The 15,308-nt window shown below is 49.7% G+C and overlaps 1 protein-coding gene across 10 annotated transcripts in view; it reads right to left on the minus strand.

Annotated features, from left to right (window-relative positions):
- Nucleotides 1-534: 534 nt before the first annotated feature.
- rhobtb3 (Rho related BTB domain containing 3) overlaps nucleotides 535-15,308 on the minus strand; it is a 35,901-nt gene continuing 21,127 nt past the window's right edge. Inside the window, exons 4-12 of one of the 10 annotated variants that reach the window (XM_088911887.1) lie at nucleotides 12,733-12,890; nucleotides 12,199-12,304; nucleotides 11,016-11,366; nucleotides 6,455-6,705; nucleotides 5,149-5,257; nucleotides 4,567-4,740; nucleotides 3,992-4,158; nucleotides 3,667-3,763; nucleotides 535-3,202 (exon numbers count right to left, since the gene is read on the minus strand). In XM_088911887.1, the coding sequence (XP_088768013.1) occupies nucleotides 3,087-3,202; nucleotides 3,667-3,763; nucleotides 3,992-4,158; nucleotides 4,567-4,740; nucleotides 5,149-5,257; nucleotides 6,455-6,705; nucleotides 11,016-11,366; nucleotides 12,199-12,304; nucleotides 12,733-12,890 (1,529 nt within the window). In that variant the 3' untranslated portion in view covers nucleotides 535-3,086. Of the gene's footprint in view, nucleotides 3,764-3,991; nucleotides 4,159-4,566; nucleotides 4,741-5,148; nucleotides 5,258-6,427; nucleotides 6,706-11,015; nucleotides 11,367-12,198; nucleotides 12,305-12,732; nucleotides 12,891-15,308 lie in introns of all 10 variants that reach the window. The other 9 variants (XM_088911886.1, XM_088911885.1, XM_088911890.1 and 6 more) reach the window with 9 other exon arrangements.

The raw sequence follows: 15,308 nt of genomic DNA on the forward strand, positions 1-15,308 counted from the left end.
GATGCGTGCTGCGCACCTAAGTAACCATTTGTATTAAAAGAAGTTTATGTTTAGCAAATAGGGAATTAAGAAGATGTGCGTGATTTTGGAACAGTACCAATCCGGTAAGCACAGGGAAGCGTGATAGAAACATATTTAAGGACTGTCCTAGTTTAGAGAAAAATACACCGAGCATCTCTGTGTGTTTCGCTCCCATGCGCGTGAAAAAAAACTTTTCAACTTCTGACAGTCTTTAAACGGGAAGCGGGATACATTCTCCAACACCTGCCTGGTCTCCCAAACCGAGGGATCAAACCTGACAGCAGTAATCCTTGTCAATGTCGTCCCCAGCACCTGTGACAATGCAACAATATAAGATGTAAATAAAAGAATATATTGAAAACCAATATTGTTTTATATATATACAGTGGTGTGAAAAAGTGTTTGCCCCCTTCCTGATTTCTTATTTTTGCGCATGTTTGTCACACTGAAATGTTTCAGATCATCAAACAAATTGAAATATTAGATATTAGATAACACAAGGAAACACAAAATGCAGTTTTTAAATGAAGGTTTTTATTATTAAGGGAAAAAAAAAACCAAACCTACATGGCCCTGTGTGAAAAAGTGATTGCCCCCCCTGTTAAAACATAAATCAACTGTGGTTTATCACATCTTTGGAAAGCTGAGTTCAATTTCTCTAGCCACACCCAGGCCTGATTACTGCCACACCTGTTCTCAATCAAGAAATCACTTAAATAGGGCCTGCCAGACAAAGTGAAGTAGACCAAAAGATCCTCAAAAGCTAGACATCATGCTGCGATCCAAAGAAATCCAGGAATGAATGAGAAACAGAGTAATTGAGATTTGAGCTGGAGCCGATGCGTGAGACCTAGCACCTAGCACCTAGCACCTAGTACCTAGTACCTAGTACCTAGTACCTAGCACCTAGCAGACACAGCAACCTTCTGGACCAGGATCGGACTTCTTGTTGTAAAGCTAATAATAATAATAATCTTTATTTTCCATAGTGCCTTTAAAAGTAGCTTCTCAAAGCACTTTAGAGGAAAAAATAGTTAACAAGGAGATATCAAAATGAGCACAATAAACACAAGGGATTGGCAATGCAATGGGAGATGCAGGGAGCAGCCAGAGACAAGATAAACAACAGCCTTTCTGAAGAAAAGGGGGTTTGTGTCTGGATTTGAAGGTGCTTAGGGTAGGAGATATCCTCTGATATTGTTGGGGACAGAACTCCCAAGCTTTGGGGTGCAGCAGGAGAAGGGCCTGTCACCACTAGACAGGAAATCAGAACTGGAAGAGCGAAGGCTCTGAGGTGGGAAGTAGGACTACAGCACCTCAGACAGGTACTGAGGTTTCTACCCATGCAGAGCCTTATAAATGAGCAGGAGGACTTTGAAGGTGACAGGAAGCCAGTGCAAGGACTCCAGGACAGGAGTAATGTGATCACTTGCACTAGACCTGGTCAGGAATCTGGCTGACGAATTCTGGACCCTGTGAGGAGAGCGTGAAGGGTCAAGACGCAGAAATCCGCAGGAAGAGAAGGAATGGAATAAGAACACTCTGCGGGTCAAGTCTGTCTTTATTTGTGTACATGATCATTACTTGTTTGCAGTGAGCATGCACCCCTGGTGAAACAGACACTCGCTTAAGGTGTTCTATATACAGAAAACGCGAAATCATTTGACCTCTGATGTCCTTAAGTTAAGGGCCCTGTTTATTATTGTGCGGTAAGACCTCTTGCTTAATTGAAGATAAAATGAAAAATATTAAGTAACCTGAAGCAAAAGCTACTATTATGTTTATAAGCAGATATTTTAGTTTTTTAAGGTTATCACATAAAACACAGCCTTCTACTTCCATAGCTTGTAGAAAAGTCAATTACATCAAATACCTGGTTTATTTCAGCTTTTTCCTAAATGTCCAGTAATACAATTGTCTGATAATGTCTAGTTCAGTGAATAGGAAAGACAGTAGTGTTACCACACAAGCTACCAGCGTCCAGTCCACACACCACCAGCGTCCAGTCCACACACACATCACCGCACACCAGCGCACACATCACCGGCGTCCAGTCCACACACACCACCGGCGTCCAGTCCACACACACCACCGGCGTCCAGTCCGCACACATCACCGGCGTCCAGTCTGCACAAGCTACCAGCGTCCAGTCTGCACACGCCACTGGCGTCCAGTCCGCACACACCAACGCTGTCCAGTCTGCACAGGCCTCCTCCATCCAATCCACACAGGCTGGTTCTCTGCCAAGCCCAGTGGCTCATCGGGGCTCAGGCCCAGGGGCAGGGGTGGCCTCTGGAGCAGAAGAGCCCCACAAGCAGGCGCTCGTGTATCAGATCATATCGCCAGAAGCGGTGCTGGTTCACCGGGCCCTGAGAATCGTGGCTCTGTCATACTTACAGCACGGCCATGTGGCCTGTGTCTAATCTGTGTGACCCTGCAGGGAGCTGAGCCATCACCTCCCCGGTCAACATGCTTCCGTCCACCTGAACTGGACTGCTCTAGGAATTAGTGGAGCGGTGCATTCTCACTGGCTAAAGCTATTTATTGTTACTTTAACTGGTGCCTTTTGTGTGGCTGTCATACATCCAGCATATCTGATATTAGAAATTCAATGAAGCGCCTTTAATCAGAGCAGAACGGCTCCTTGTCGTTTCATGCGGTCAGCTTCATAGGCAGGAGCAAAAGTTGCAAAACAAGCAGAGGGCCTTCATCTGGCCTGGTCAGTGAAACTCTGGCCCTGGCATTTTGTCGTGAGAGTTCAAACGTGACTTTATTCCTGTGGGGTCTTGTATTTTCACTGATGTGCAGTCTGTAACGCAGACTATAGGGAGTCATTTGTGATGATGAGTTAGTATGAAATAAAAAAAAAAACAGGTAATGTCTCTTTCATGACTTTCAGGGAATAAGCTCTCACACGTCAGCAGTTCAGTGAGAGCATGTCCTACAGCACAGTGCTTCTGTCCCCTCTGTCAACAGCGCAGACCCATCAGATCACAGAAGGTTCTTGCCTCGTGGACGTGTCTGTCTGCAGCTCTGCCAGGCGGAGAGCTGCTCCTCCAGTCCGGTCACATGACGGCGCAGCGCGCGTGCCGCCGGTGAACGTGGCATCTGAACTCGGCCAGCTCCTGCACGTACGCGCTGGACGGCCACCTGTGCTTCTCCACGAAGTCCCGCTCGTCCCCTGAAAGAGAACCGCGAGCTCGAGACTCTGCCGCTGCCCCTCCAGCCGCCCGAATACAGGCGCTACACACCAGCAATCCCCTGCGCTCTCGTTCACATCTTATCTCGTTCGGAAAACAGAAGTGATGAAATCCTTCAAATTAAGGGTGGGGTTATTACAGAGAATGTCCAGAGTCTTACAGTCCACAGCAACACGTCCACATCAGCAAGAGACTCCTACTGTCTACTCCTACTCCTCCATCCTTCCTTTAAGCCATTATGATTCAACTTCTATGTTATTAAAGCTGGTTTCAGTTTTTAAGGAATGTTTAGTAACACTTAGACAACCTTAAATACTTTGCATCATATGCTATAATTGTTGGACAGAATAATCTAAAACTATCCTACACCGCGACTTTCCAAAGTCCCATTCTGCACCTAGCTGACCCGTTACACCACTTCCTGGGACTCAACAGCGCCTCTTACTGGTGAGGTTGGAGAAGTCCGGCTTCTGGCTGAAGATCAGGTAGTTACTGGCGATGAAGTGCAGGAGCCATGTGGACAGCTGCGGTGCGTGGTGAAACTGTGGAGGGCAGGAACACACAGGAAAAGCAGATGTGAGCATCAGTGAGCAGAGCAGCAGTCTTGCTGTGAAGTTTCTTGTTACATGACAGAATAAAAGAGCGCTGACACACTATTTTTGCTCAGAACACGCCGGTGCGGTGCCGTTTTTCTCCACCTGCCGCAGCGTTCTTGCTGCGATCTTATTCCTGATTCGCGATGAGTCCCCCGGTCTCGTCCTGCCTCTCACCTGCGCCCTCCCGAGCAGCTCCACCACGCCGAGGCTGCTGGACGCCAGCTCTCTGCTGGACATGCTCTGGAGGCGCGTGCAGATGCAGACCTCGCACAGGTGCTGCAGCCGGGGCACCTGGTACATCTCGGCGCAGACCAGCAGGGCCATGGCCTGGGGGACGCTGGCTGGCAGGAAGAGAGCAGGAGGAGATGGGCAAGTGCACTGGCTCGGGATCTCAGGAGGAAGATCTGATGGTAACACCATGCATCGTACAGAGTTTTTTTTCTTCACAAAGGGATCCCCACCTGCGTGACACACCTGCTCAGAGATTGGAGGTGGGAAATTCTCTAATGGTGGAATTAGAAGGGAACTAGAGGGAGGTCAGACTAAAAGTACTGAGGGTGGCACCTTCTACAATATATCTCCCTGGTGGCCATACTGGCAATTCTGGACCAGAGGGAACAGCGCCACCTACTGGTCCCACCAACAGCACTTATGGGGAATCTCTGTGAAGGCAGCAGCTGTTATTTTCCAGACGCGAGCCGCCAGGGACCCAGCCCTCTACCCCTCCCCGCTGTGTGTAGTGTACGCACCGGGGCAGCAGGAGTCGGTGTAGAGGTACTCCAGGAAGGACACAAAGCAGTCTTTGGACACGCCGTAGACGGGCACCACTCGGCTGCTGGCCTCCACGTAGCTCCCACTGAACATGGCGGCCATGACCTCGCAGCGGGCAGCCAGCACCGCCCTGTGGGCTGGGACTGCAGCCCCTGCAAAATCCGATTCGTTTAGATCTCTGTTCTCGAAAACCTGCAGCTGTTCGATAGCCAGGGAGCAATTAAAACACATTTTCTTGCCAACAGAGAAATGGGCAGCTCCTGGGATTCACAATTCATTCCCAGCTTGCAACTACTGGACAACACATTGCTGACCAGGTATGCCTTTGCTCACTTTTGCCAGGATCTAATTGCTGCTTGTCAGAGATCATACTGGTACAAGAGCAGAGACTGGGCGCACTCTTTCAACTGCATGCCTGTGCAAAGCCATCTCTGCCACAAGAGCAGAGAATACCCCCTGAGAGTAGATGATAGCCAGACCTGCTTTCATTGTAAAACAGGAATGGTTCTCCAACAGAAGATCACCGTTTTCTCCGCTATTTCTCCGGGAGGAAAAGTTACCTTCAACCTTGAAGACAACATCCGAGAGCAGGGGGCTGTGGAACAGGGCAGCCAGGGGGCTTCTGGGGTGCCTGGTGGGCCTGCGGGCACGGAGCTCTCTGGAGCACTGCTGGGCAGACAGAGAAACGAGTCAGGCCCGCAGTTTGCTACTCATAACCTGTGGGGGAGCTGAAGAAGACTTTGTTATTGCTTCTTTCCTGGACGAGTCTCTAAGCCACACTGGTGGAGCCGATGCCCTGGCTTCTTAAAAAAAAGTCCTCCAATCAGGACAGGACACGTCTTTACACAAATGGTAGTGGGTGTGTGGAACAGGCTGCCTAGCCATGTTGTTCAAGCCAATACGCTGGCCTCTTCCTCTTAAAAAAAAACAGTTCGATGAAGTACTAACTACCTAACTACCTAACTTCATGGGTCAGATGGCCTCCTCTTTTGCTCTTATAAGTAATCTTTCTCCATCGAAAATGCGGAAGGCGTCCCACTTGCTGTCGCCATGACTGCAGGCTCCTCTGCAGGGTCTTAGCCCTCGGACAGGCCCAGCTCCTCACACTCGGACCCGTCTCCCGCAGAGAGCTTCCACCTGCAGTAAGATTCCAGCACCGCCCCCCAGCGGCAGGACAGCAGCCCCACAGCTGAGAAGCGCTCTGCCAGGCGGTTTAAAATACCATTTTCCCCACTGCAGACTAATGAAGCGAGCTAAGAGGTTAATTTTCCATAAGACAAAAGAATGAATACGTTACCAAGTAAATTAAGATTGATACTCGTTCTATTTTTTGATTAAACGCAGGCTAAGATATTTGAAGGTGTTTTTTTAAGTTTTAGGTGTTTGGACTTTTTTTTTTGCCTTTCAATCTCCAAAGCTGAATGAGCTCTAAGCCCGTTTGTTGCATTGGTTAATCAGATCAAGAATACTGCTCCACAACAGCCTCATGTGAAAAGATCGCCGCACCCCACGCCTCTGCGACACCTGTGACCTGGATCATCCCGGCTCAGACAGAGCTCCGCACACAGGCGCCACAGAATGTGCCCCAGTGCTTAAAACCACGGGCCTTGTTTTCAAATAATAATTCAGAAATCACGTAATTTAAATAATATATATATATTCAGTTTAAAGCTGGACATCGACGATATTCTCGTCGTTCTTGTTGACCAAAGATTCCGGGAAGATGCCCGTTATCCCGACACCGGTGGTTGGACATGCAGTCCCGACCAGACCCACAAGGTGGGGCTGTTGCACACGGCCCCCCGGCCCGCCGGGCTCGTCCATCGCGATGCGGGGTACCTGCTCTCGGCCGAGCAGGAGACGGACCTTCGCCAGCAGCTCTCGCAGCTCCGGCGGGCTGCCCAGCCTGGCCTGCAGGGACAGCTCCAGCTCCTTCCAGCGGGAGGCGCCTGGAACACAGCGACGCGCCGGTGAGCAGCGCAGCCGGCCGCCTGCGCCGCCCGTCCCGCAAGGCCCTGTTCCCAAGCCCGGCAGCTCGGCTTCAGGCGTCAAAGCTGAGAGACTGCACCCCCCTCCGCCGTTTAAAAACTGGAGGGAAGGGACTGGCACGGAGTTGTCTAAATAATGAAAATATTATGAATCTGATTTCCCTTTAATTGTCTGACACTATACTGCCACAAGAGCGCGTCTGGACTTACAACAGTCAACCCCCGGCTTAACGGAGGAAATCTGCTCCAGGGACATTTTGCCTGTAAAATTCCCGTCTGTCTGTGAAATATCCTGACTTTCCCCGCAATAAAGGTGGCCAGATGGGTGTTGTGAAAAGTCGGTGTTAATTGTATTTCGTGTGCTTTAGCGAATTAAAAAAAAACGTTTTAAAAAAATCACTTTTAAAAATACACTAAAACTCCCAACAATATGCAAAAGAGCTCTGCAAATAATAAAAACAAGGTATTGATACTTTATAGGTTTAAAATTGAGGAATATCTGAGGTGCCCTATAGGGATAGGTCAGCTGCTAACGATGGGTGCTGTTTGTGTTTTGTAGGTTTCAGGGAATTTTATGCAGTATATTTAAAACACGTGAAATAAAGAGCTAATGATAAAAAGGCACAAAAAAAATGTCTCTGACAAAGAGTATGAGCATGCAGAAAGCACATACCTGTATATAGTAAATATATATTCTCACACATATATATTCTGAGCTGATAAAACTTCAGTGTCACTTGACTTAAACATTGGCCAATACTGGACACCCTTTCCCCCGTCAGTCTGTTAAACCGAGGGAGTACTGTATACCGCTTATATCTGCACTCTGTTTGCCACTAGGGCTGCTGTCTCAAGGTCTCAGCGACAGGACAGCACTGACTCCTGGGTCTGATTCTGGCCCTGGGCACTTCTGAGAGGAGTCTGCATGGTGGGGCGGATTATCTCCGAGTGTTCCGGTTTCCTGCTGCAGGCAGAGGTACTTGACGTCTCTCCTCGCCCCTGTCGAGAAACCGCGGGATGAGACCCTGCGAGCTACCCCACGCTCCGGACGGGCCAACCACCTGGCAGCCCATACTGGCAGCACAGGCCCACAGGCGGGTTCACACTGCTGGACAGGGGGACTTGTTTCCTGTCCATGATCGGCACCCAGGCTGTCCTGCCCACGAGAGGATCTGCTTCTGCACACTCACACCCTGCCAGCCCCCCGCAAGCAAGCCTGCACCCCGCCTGCCAGCCCCCCGCCACGCCTCTACCTGCCCCCGCCAGCCCCTCTGCTGAGCTCCAGCAGCTCTGAGGAGCTGGAGAGAGGAGGCTGGGCTGCAGCCTTGCGTCCTGCTGGGGAGGGACCAGGGGCAGCGAGAGCTGGACGGGAGGCTTTCTGGTTCTGGGGGTCGGGTTAGACGCCCCTGAAGTGATGCACTTTACAATTCAAGACACTTCCCGGCTAAGTCTGACTACAGCTGGTGGAGCCCAGTGCCCACAAATCAAGAAATCAGCACCTCTCAGCCAGAGTCAGATATCTGGGATCCTTCCTTATACTCCCTTGCAAAGGGACATTCCCTTGAAATTCCCACATTAAGTCACCCAGCAAAAACAATGGCAAAGCAGCAGGCCTCTGAATAAATCGGAGTGATTTTCAGGAAAAGGAGAGTTCTATTTTTAGGCTGGGAACACAGTACTCTGCAGCAGCACAAATATTTCCGAGTGCTGGGAAAAAGTTCAAGTAGTGAATTTGTGAAATGATTTACGAAATCCCAACACCAGAATAATGAAGAAAGATGCTGAAGAAGAGGATGGAATCACTGGGCCCTGAACTACCTTTTGAGGGCTGTGGTGTCACAGTGGAGATTGAGTGAGTAGGGGTTAAAGTTCAGCAAGTCATGAAAAAGTTAAATTACTGTCGTTATCATTGCAAACAGAGCTGAAGCTTGTCTTTTTAAGAAAAAACAAGATGTGACGTTCAGTTTCTCATCTTTCTAAATATTCTCTTCTTCCCAAAATCAGAAGCACTCACTTCTCTTACTAATCCAGAGCTTACTGTCTCATCTTGTTTCTTCAAACACAGTTGTGTCTATTTATGTACTCGTGGAAATTTCCAGCCCACACCTGCATTGCTGTTTGATCAAAGCCTGACCGCTCATGAGCACTCCACCTACAGTGACAACACCACTGCTGTTAGGAAGAGGCTTTCCTGTGGTTTTATTCAACACTGGCCCTACATTTCCAATGAAGGCTGGGCCTGGTCAGTCCTGGTAGGGGAGACCTCTGAGGAAATCCCGGCTGCTGCTGTAAGGTGTTGGTGGGCCAGTAAGGGGCGCTCTTCCCTCTGGCCACTATGGTGACTGGGGACAGGAGCCATCCTTCAGCTGAGGCATTAAATCAAGGTCAATAAAGATCCAAAGGCACTGTTTGTAAGAGTAGGAATGGTGACCCCACTGCCCTAATTCCACTCTGGATGTGTACAGTCTAGTCTTCCTAAAGGTCCACCTTCAATAAGATCACTTTATTGTCCATATACAATTTCTTGCATTAGGAATTTGTCTTTTCACAGACCCCAGCTTGCTCTCCACGAGACACAGACAGGGAGAGAAGCTGAGGGTCAGGGCGCAGGGTCAGACATTTATATGGCACCCCTGGAGCAGTTGGGGTTAAGAGCCTTGCTCAGGGGCCCAATGGAGTAGGATTCCTCTGCCGGCTGCGGGATTTGAACCGGCAACCTTCCGGCCACAGGCGCAGATCCTGAGCCACAGAGCCACCACTCAACCCCTATTCATTCACCCGGTGCAGCCTCTGTGTGTCTCCCAGGTGGGGCCGCTGGTGCAGAATGGCCGCTGTGTGTCTCCCAGGTGGGGCCGCTGGTGCAGAATGGCCCCTGTGTGTCTCCCAGGTGGGGCCGCTGGTGCAGAATGGCCTCTGTGTGTCTCCCAGGTGGGGCTGCTGGTGCAGAATGGCCTCTGTGTGTCTCCCAGGTGGGGCTGCAGGTGCAGAATGGCCTCTGTGTGTCTCCCAGGTGGGGCTGCTGGTGCAGAATGGCCTCTGTGTGTCTCCCAGGTGGGGCTGCTGGTGCAGAATGGCCTCTGTGTGTCTCCCAGGTGGGAGATACCTGGTTACAAACTGCTGTTTCCCACAGTGGCACAAGGTGCTTTCCTGACCTTCAGAAGGAGTGCACAAGAGGCACTGGTGCACACTGAGAAGATGTGACCCAGCAGCTCCTATTTATATAAAGCCTCTGGTTTAAAAACCTGTACTATTGCAGGTCAAGTCTTAAAAAAAACACACAAATGTTTTGCTCTCTCCTCCCTGCAGTGATATAATTCATTTTCCTGTCCTTTACTGGGTATGGAAATTATATCCTGCAGACATTCCCACCCTTTGCATCTGAACTTCTACAGTATCACACCCAGATCATTCACAGATCATTTCCAGCATATGCCCAGAGGATGTATATTTCACATTTTAGAACATCCTGCGTTGGGAATCGTATCGTAGGATAGTACTGGACAACAGGGTGGTATTCTATTGCTGAGTCAATGTGCTGACGCATTAAGAAAGTACTGTGCTCAGGAGGAATTATACTTTGAGTCTGATGTCCAGACAAAATGTCTATTTTCTTCTACACACACAGCAAAAAAACATCATTGCTGACATCTCAGTCTCCTTGTTTGTTTTCAGATGTTGTCCGATCGGGATTTTATTTAAAGTTATAAAGATGATTTGTAGCGAATTCGGTCTCTCGGGCTTGTGCCCTCACTAATCCCGCCCCAGTTCATCCCCCACCACCTGGGGTTGAACCCAGGTCTCTGGCGTTGCTCAACAGGGGTCGTGCCAGCTGAGCTAAAGAAGACCTTCCTCAGCCCGGCCGGCCAAGATCCCTGTTATGCGCAGGGGTGTATTCGTTACAGTATATATATTTAAAGTTAAAGTTATGAAGATCTCCCAGTGTCCCCAAGGAAGAAACAGGGCTGCTGGTCAGTACCTGACCTCTTTATTCCACCGCCATGAAGCTGTTTCTAAGTTCTGTCTGGAAAGAAGCTCGCCTGTCTGGTTTCAAATCACTGCCAGCTGCAATCACGAAGTCCAAGCACAGCACACAGCGAGCACCGTCACAGCACTGCAAGTTACATCACGGTTCTGGTACAGCAGGGGACAGATGTGCAAGGAAACTCACCACCTCTAGCGAACTGAAGAGCACAGATTCCTAAATAAATCCCACGATTTGATGAAAACACTCTACCCCCCCTCCCCGCCCAGTATTTGATGCAGGTTCAAATCCCTTGTGGGGCACAGCTGGTGCAGTCTTGAGCCTGGCACTTCTCCCAGACCACTCCAGTAAAACACCCAGCTTTAGGAGTCGGTACAAATGGGTGTAATAAAAAACCAATCACTGAAATTATTATTGTAATTAATAAAAGAGAAATGGAGACCGGTGAAGTGCTCACCTGTGTAGAGAAAGCGCAGGATCTCCGGAAGGCAGCGGGACAGGAGAGGGTCCCTCACGGACAGCTGGAAGTGCCCGTCCTGGCCGGAGACGGAGGCAGGGAGCCGTCCGCTGCCCCGCTCCGAGAAGAGGCTCTGAGAGGCTTTCGCTGGGCCGGGATCGTGGGACTCGGGCGCCAGGAGCTGCTTGAACACGGGGCTGACGGAGCAAAGCAGCGCCCGGTGCGCCCACGCCAGCTCCCGGCCGGAGAGCTCGGCGCAGAAGAGCACGTCCGCACACTGCCCGCTGTCCAGCAGCCGCAGCCAGTCGGAGGACCAGCTGGACTTCTCGGCCTCCACCGCAGGCAGCGTGGCTGGGGGGACAGCAGCGCACGCCCGCTCGGCTCAGACAGGCGGAGAGCGGAGGACGTGCCCACAGCTCTTCTACAGGATCCCTGACTGCCTGCTGGGCGGCCTGTTCCTCTGCCTTCGAGACACCTGGGCTCCTCCCTCAGCTAGTAACACACCTGATGAGCAAGATGAGCCGGGCGGCCTGCTCTCGCTTAGCAACCTTTCCTAAACTCTCCTTCATTATTAGTGGCCATTCAAAACAGCAGTTGACCTTTTTCTATAGCTGCTGATCTGCTCTCAGTTACTGTACCTCACAGCTGCACACAGACAGACAGGACCGGTGTACCAGGTGGGTAACTGTGGCTTGGATGAGACTGGGTGAGGGTGAAAAGACCACCTCCATGAAAATCTGAGAAGACAAGAGTTGTGGAGCCCAGGAAATTTGACTACTTCTTATGGCTTCTTTCAGGACTCAGCTGGCTGATCCTCAGATTGCTAAGCTACTAACAAGCAAATGACCTTCTCTTATTTGTTATCATTCTTATGTACATATGAAGACACACCTTGAGGCAATGCCCTTAACTGAAAGAGACGGACAGAAAACTGGGAATTAAGGCAAAAAAGATTGAAAATAGTCACCCTGTTAATACCTTACTTTATCAAAACATTTGGTTTTGTTTCCCAGAGACACGGAGACAGGCTAGGGGTCTGCTGGAGACCTGGCTCAGAAACAGGTGCCCGTCTCCTGCTCGAAGGAGGAGGTGCTCAGGGGTGAAGGCCGAACAGGAGCAGCTGTCTGGCGGTGCTGTGCCTGGGGTTGCCACTAGGGGGCGGTGTCTCAGTACTGGGACCCACCTGGCTGCTCCAGCAGTGGTGGCCTGGGTCTTCGAGCTCTGGGGCTCTTCTTCTTGGTGCTCTCTGAGGATTTCTGCTTCAGACACTGAATGATGAAGTACTCCAGCTACACACACACACAGAGCAACACTTCAGAGGACAGGCCACACCCTGGATCTGTTCAGCTGCTCTGGGTTCTGCTCTGGGCTGTGCCAGTTATGGGTATATGACATTGCTGGCTAATTAATTTTTATTTCAAATACTAATGTATTAAAGATCATAGTTCATCTCAAGCGATCAACACCCTGAGTCCTTGGATTCACGTACATGAGAGGCTCGTGATCTGGCTCTGCTTTCCTGACCAAGTGTCTGTTAGAGCGAGTTATCAGTTACCAGCATTATTAGTTTTACTTTATGCAGGTCTTTTATTTGTGGGTGAGCTCTGTTCTATAGAGTTTCACGTATTTCTTTTTTTTTTCCCTTTCCAATAAAACAAACAGTAAGGTCACAATTCCGACTCTCCCGTCCAGAAGGGACAGCGGAGCAGCGTCTCACCACTCCTCCGAAGTAGTTTCCCGCGGAGACGTCGCTGAGCGAGTGCAGCTCGAGGTAGGTGGCCCCCAGCTCTCTGGAGAGCTCCAGCCCCTCGCAGGTGGGGACGCAGCTGCCTTTGTCTGAGGTGCAGAGCGGGCAGGTGCAGGGCGGGCCTTCATCTGAGGAAGACACAGGGGAGGAGTCGTGATGGCGTGACAGCGGTGCGGGCGTGCAGAGCTCCCGGGCCCACGCTCGCTCACACGCCGCTCGTTCTCTCACGAGCGCTGACACGCTCACGCGTGGTGGCGGCTGGTGCTGTAGAGAACCCGTGAACGGTCAAGATGTTGAAAGTGTCACCCAGTGTCACCACATCAGATTGCAGAAACCCACACGAAAGGCAAGGAGTAACCCACACTGTGCGAGCAGCACCGCGGGGCAGGAGACGGGTAGAGCCGGGCACGCTGAAGGGGTCTTTCTGAGAGGCTTTGCCCCAGAAGGGCACCATCCTGCTGGGGATTTCACCTTCAGAACACTTTTCGAGGTGTGAATTACATCTGCACATCGGGGGAAGGCTGCAAGCTTGCCTGTCAAGTGCTGGAGCCAAGGAGCACAGCTCTGGGGTGGCCATCCACCTGTGCCCAGTGTGCATGATGCGTGCTCAACAGAGCAGCCCAGTGCCAGCCCGTTTCCAGGTTTTCCTGCCAGCTCGGCTCTTAACGAGCTCGATCAGCTCATTACTGGCTTATCGGCACCAATTTACCAGCTTCTCCCCGCCTTCCAAGTGGTCTGCTTTGAAGAGACCTGGAAACCCTGCAGCCATCCTGACCGGCCCTCCAGGAGCAGGGCTGCCCATCCCCGGCTCAGACACCGTGAGGCGCCGCGGGACAGATGGTCTCTGACAGTGTGTCAGGCTGATCAGGCTCCGGATGTGGCAGCACTGTATTCGATTACACACTGGGCGCCTTGCCACTGGCAGGGGAAGGTACAGATGCAGCCATTCAAAGTGCGCGTTACAGACACGTACCGCAGGTGACGTCGCTCAGTATGACGCAAGATGACGCGGGGCACCGCAGTACGTGATTGGTTGACCGACAGGGGCACTCGTGGTCCGTTGGTCTGTCGTAGAAAGACAGTAAACGTCTTTGCTGTGCCCGTTGTAGGTATTGAATTTTACCACTGAAGGGAAATCTTAGTAGCTGAGCATAAAAAGAATAGGAGCATACTGTAACGCGTGTGAAGGTCATAAACGATATTAATTTTGGAACATAAACATACAGTGTATAGCTGGTCTTGGTACTTTAAAGAAAAAAATACACACCAGTATTCCATTTCTCCCTAAACATTTTAAGCTTCGAAGTCTTTAACTAACGCGATACCGGAGTCAACAAGCATACTTTTAGAATTTGATTAAAAGGGAATATAATATGGAATCGCGTATCTAAAGAATTTAATAATGGTATTCGTGTGCTGCGACAGGGCTGTGTAGGGCTGTTTCGCCTGCCTGTTCATGTGAGCTGTCTTGTAGACGTGACTACCAGCTGACAGGTTGTGTTTTCGAATCCAGCTGGTGCTGGTCTTTTCTTTTAAGAAACATTTCTTCGAAAAAATAGAATAGCGATATTATGGACAATCAATTGACTTTTATATTTCAAAATATCGCAACATGATCGATATTTGCGATATTTTGAACATATCTTCCCTTCTGACAGCGGTGCCTGCTTCTATTGTGTGTGTGTGTGCAACAGAGTAAATTTTTAATAGCGTTTTAAGCGAATAGGTAATTAGATTGCTCGTAAACCTAATCGCTTTTTCTACATAAACACAGCATGATTACTCTCTGAAAATGCTTTTCCTTTATTTTTAAAGTAGGCTCAGATTTCAACTATAGATCGTATTATTATAAACTTTCTTGGAAAAATGTATTTTATGTAAACCATGTTTGCTATTAATTCATTTAGGGCTAAAATACGTTCATTGTCTTCCAATCGAGTCGAGTTGACATTGGAAGCCTGCCACACCCGGACTGTTAAACCAACGCATTAGCACGTCAAAGCCCATTGAGGGTATTGAGCCAGTATTGGCTTTAGTATTCCCCCCCTCTCCCCTCAATTCAATTCAATTCAAGGTGTTTTATTTGCATGACAGATGGGTACAAGCAGTGTTGGGTATGTATATTGTAACGCTTACGGCAGACAGGCACTGTGTAACAGCCGGCGCACCAGAGCAGCGCACCGAGGGAGCGTCTGCATTTATAACTTGGTTTTTAAAATTAGTCAAGCAATATGAAGCATCTTCTTTTACTTTTGAGTCCCTTAAATACATTGAACACAGCTTTCTCACCACTTAAGATTGCTCTTGATACCATCCTTACACAAAGCAGAAGGGAGATTTTAGTGCCTGAGCATAAAAAGAATAGGAGCATACTGCAACGCGTGTGAAGTCCATAAACGATATTAATTTTGGAACTTAAACGTTCAGTATATGGCTGGTCTCGGTACTTTAAAGAAAACATACACACCAGTATTCCATTTCTCCCTAAACATTTTAAGCATCGAAGTCTTTAAGTAACGCGATACCGGAGTCAACAAGCATACTTT

Source organism: Atractosteus spatula, chromosome 3 (assembly GCF_055471065.1).
Source record: "Atractosteus spatula isolate fAtrSpa1 chromosome 3, fAtrSpa1.hap1, whole genome shotgun sequence".
In the NCBI taxonomy this organism is placed as follows: Eukaryota; Metazoa; Chordata; class Actinopteri; order Semionotiformes; family Lepisosteidae; genus Atractosteus; species Atractosteus spatula.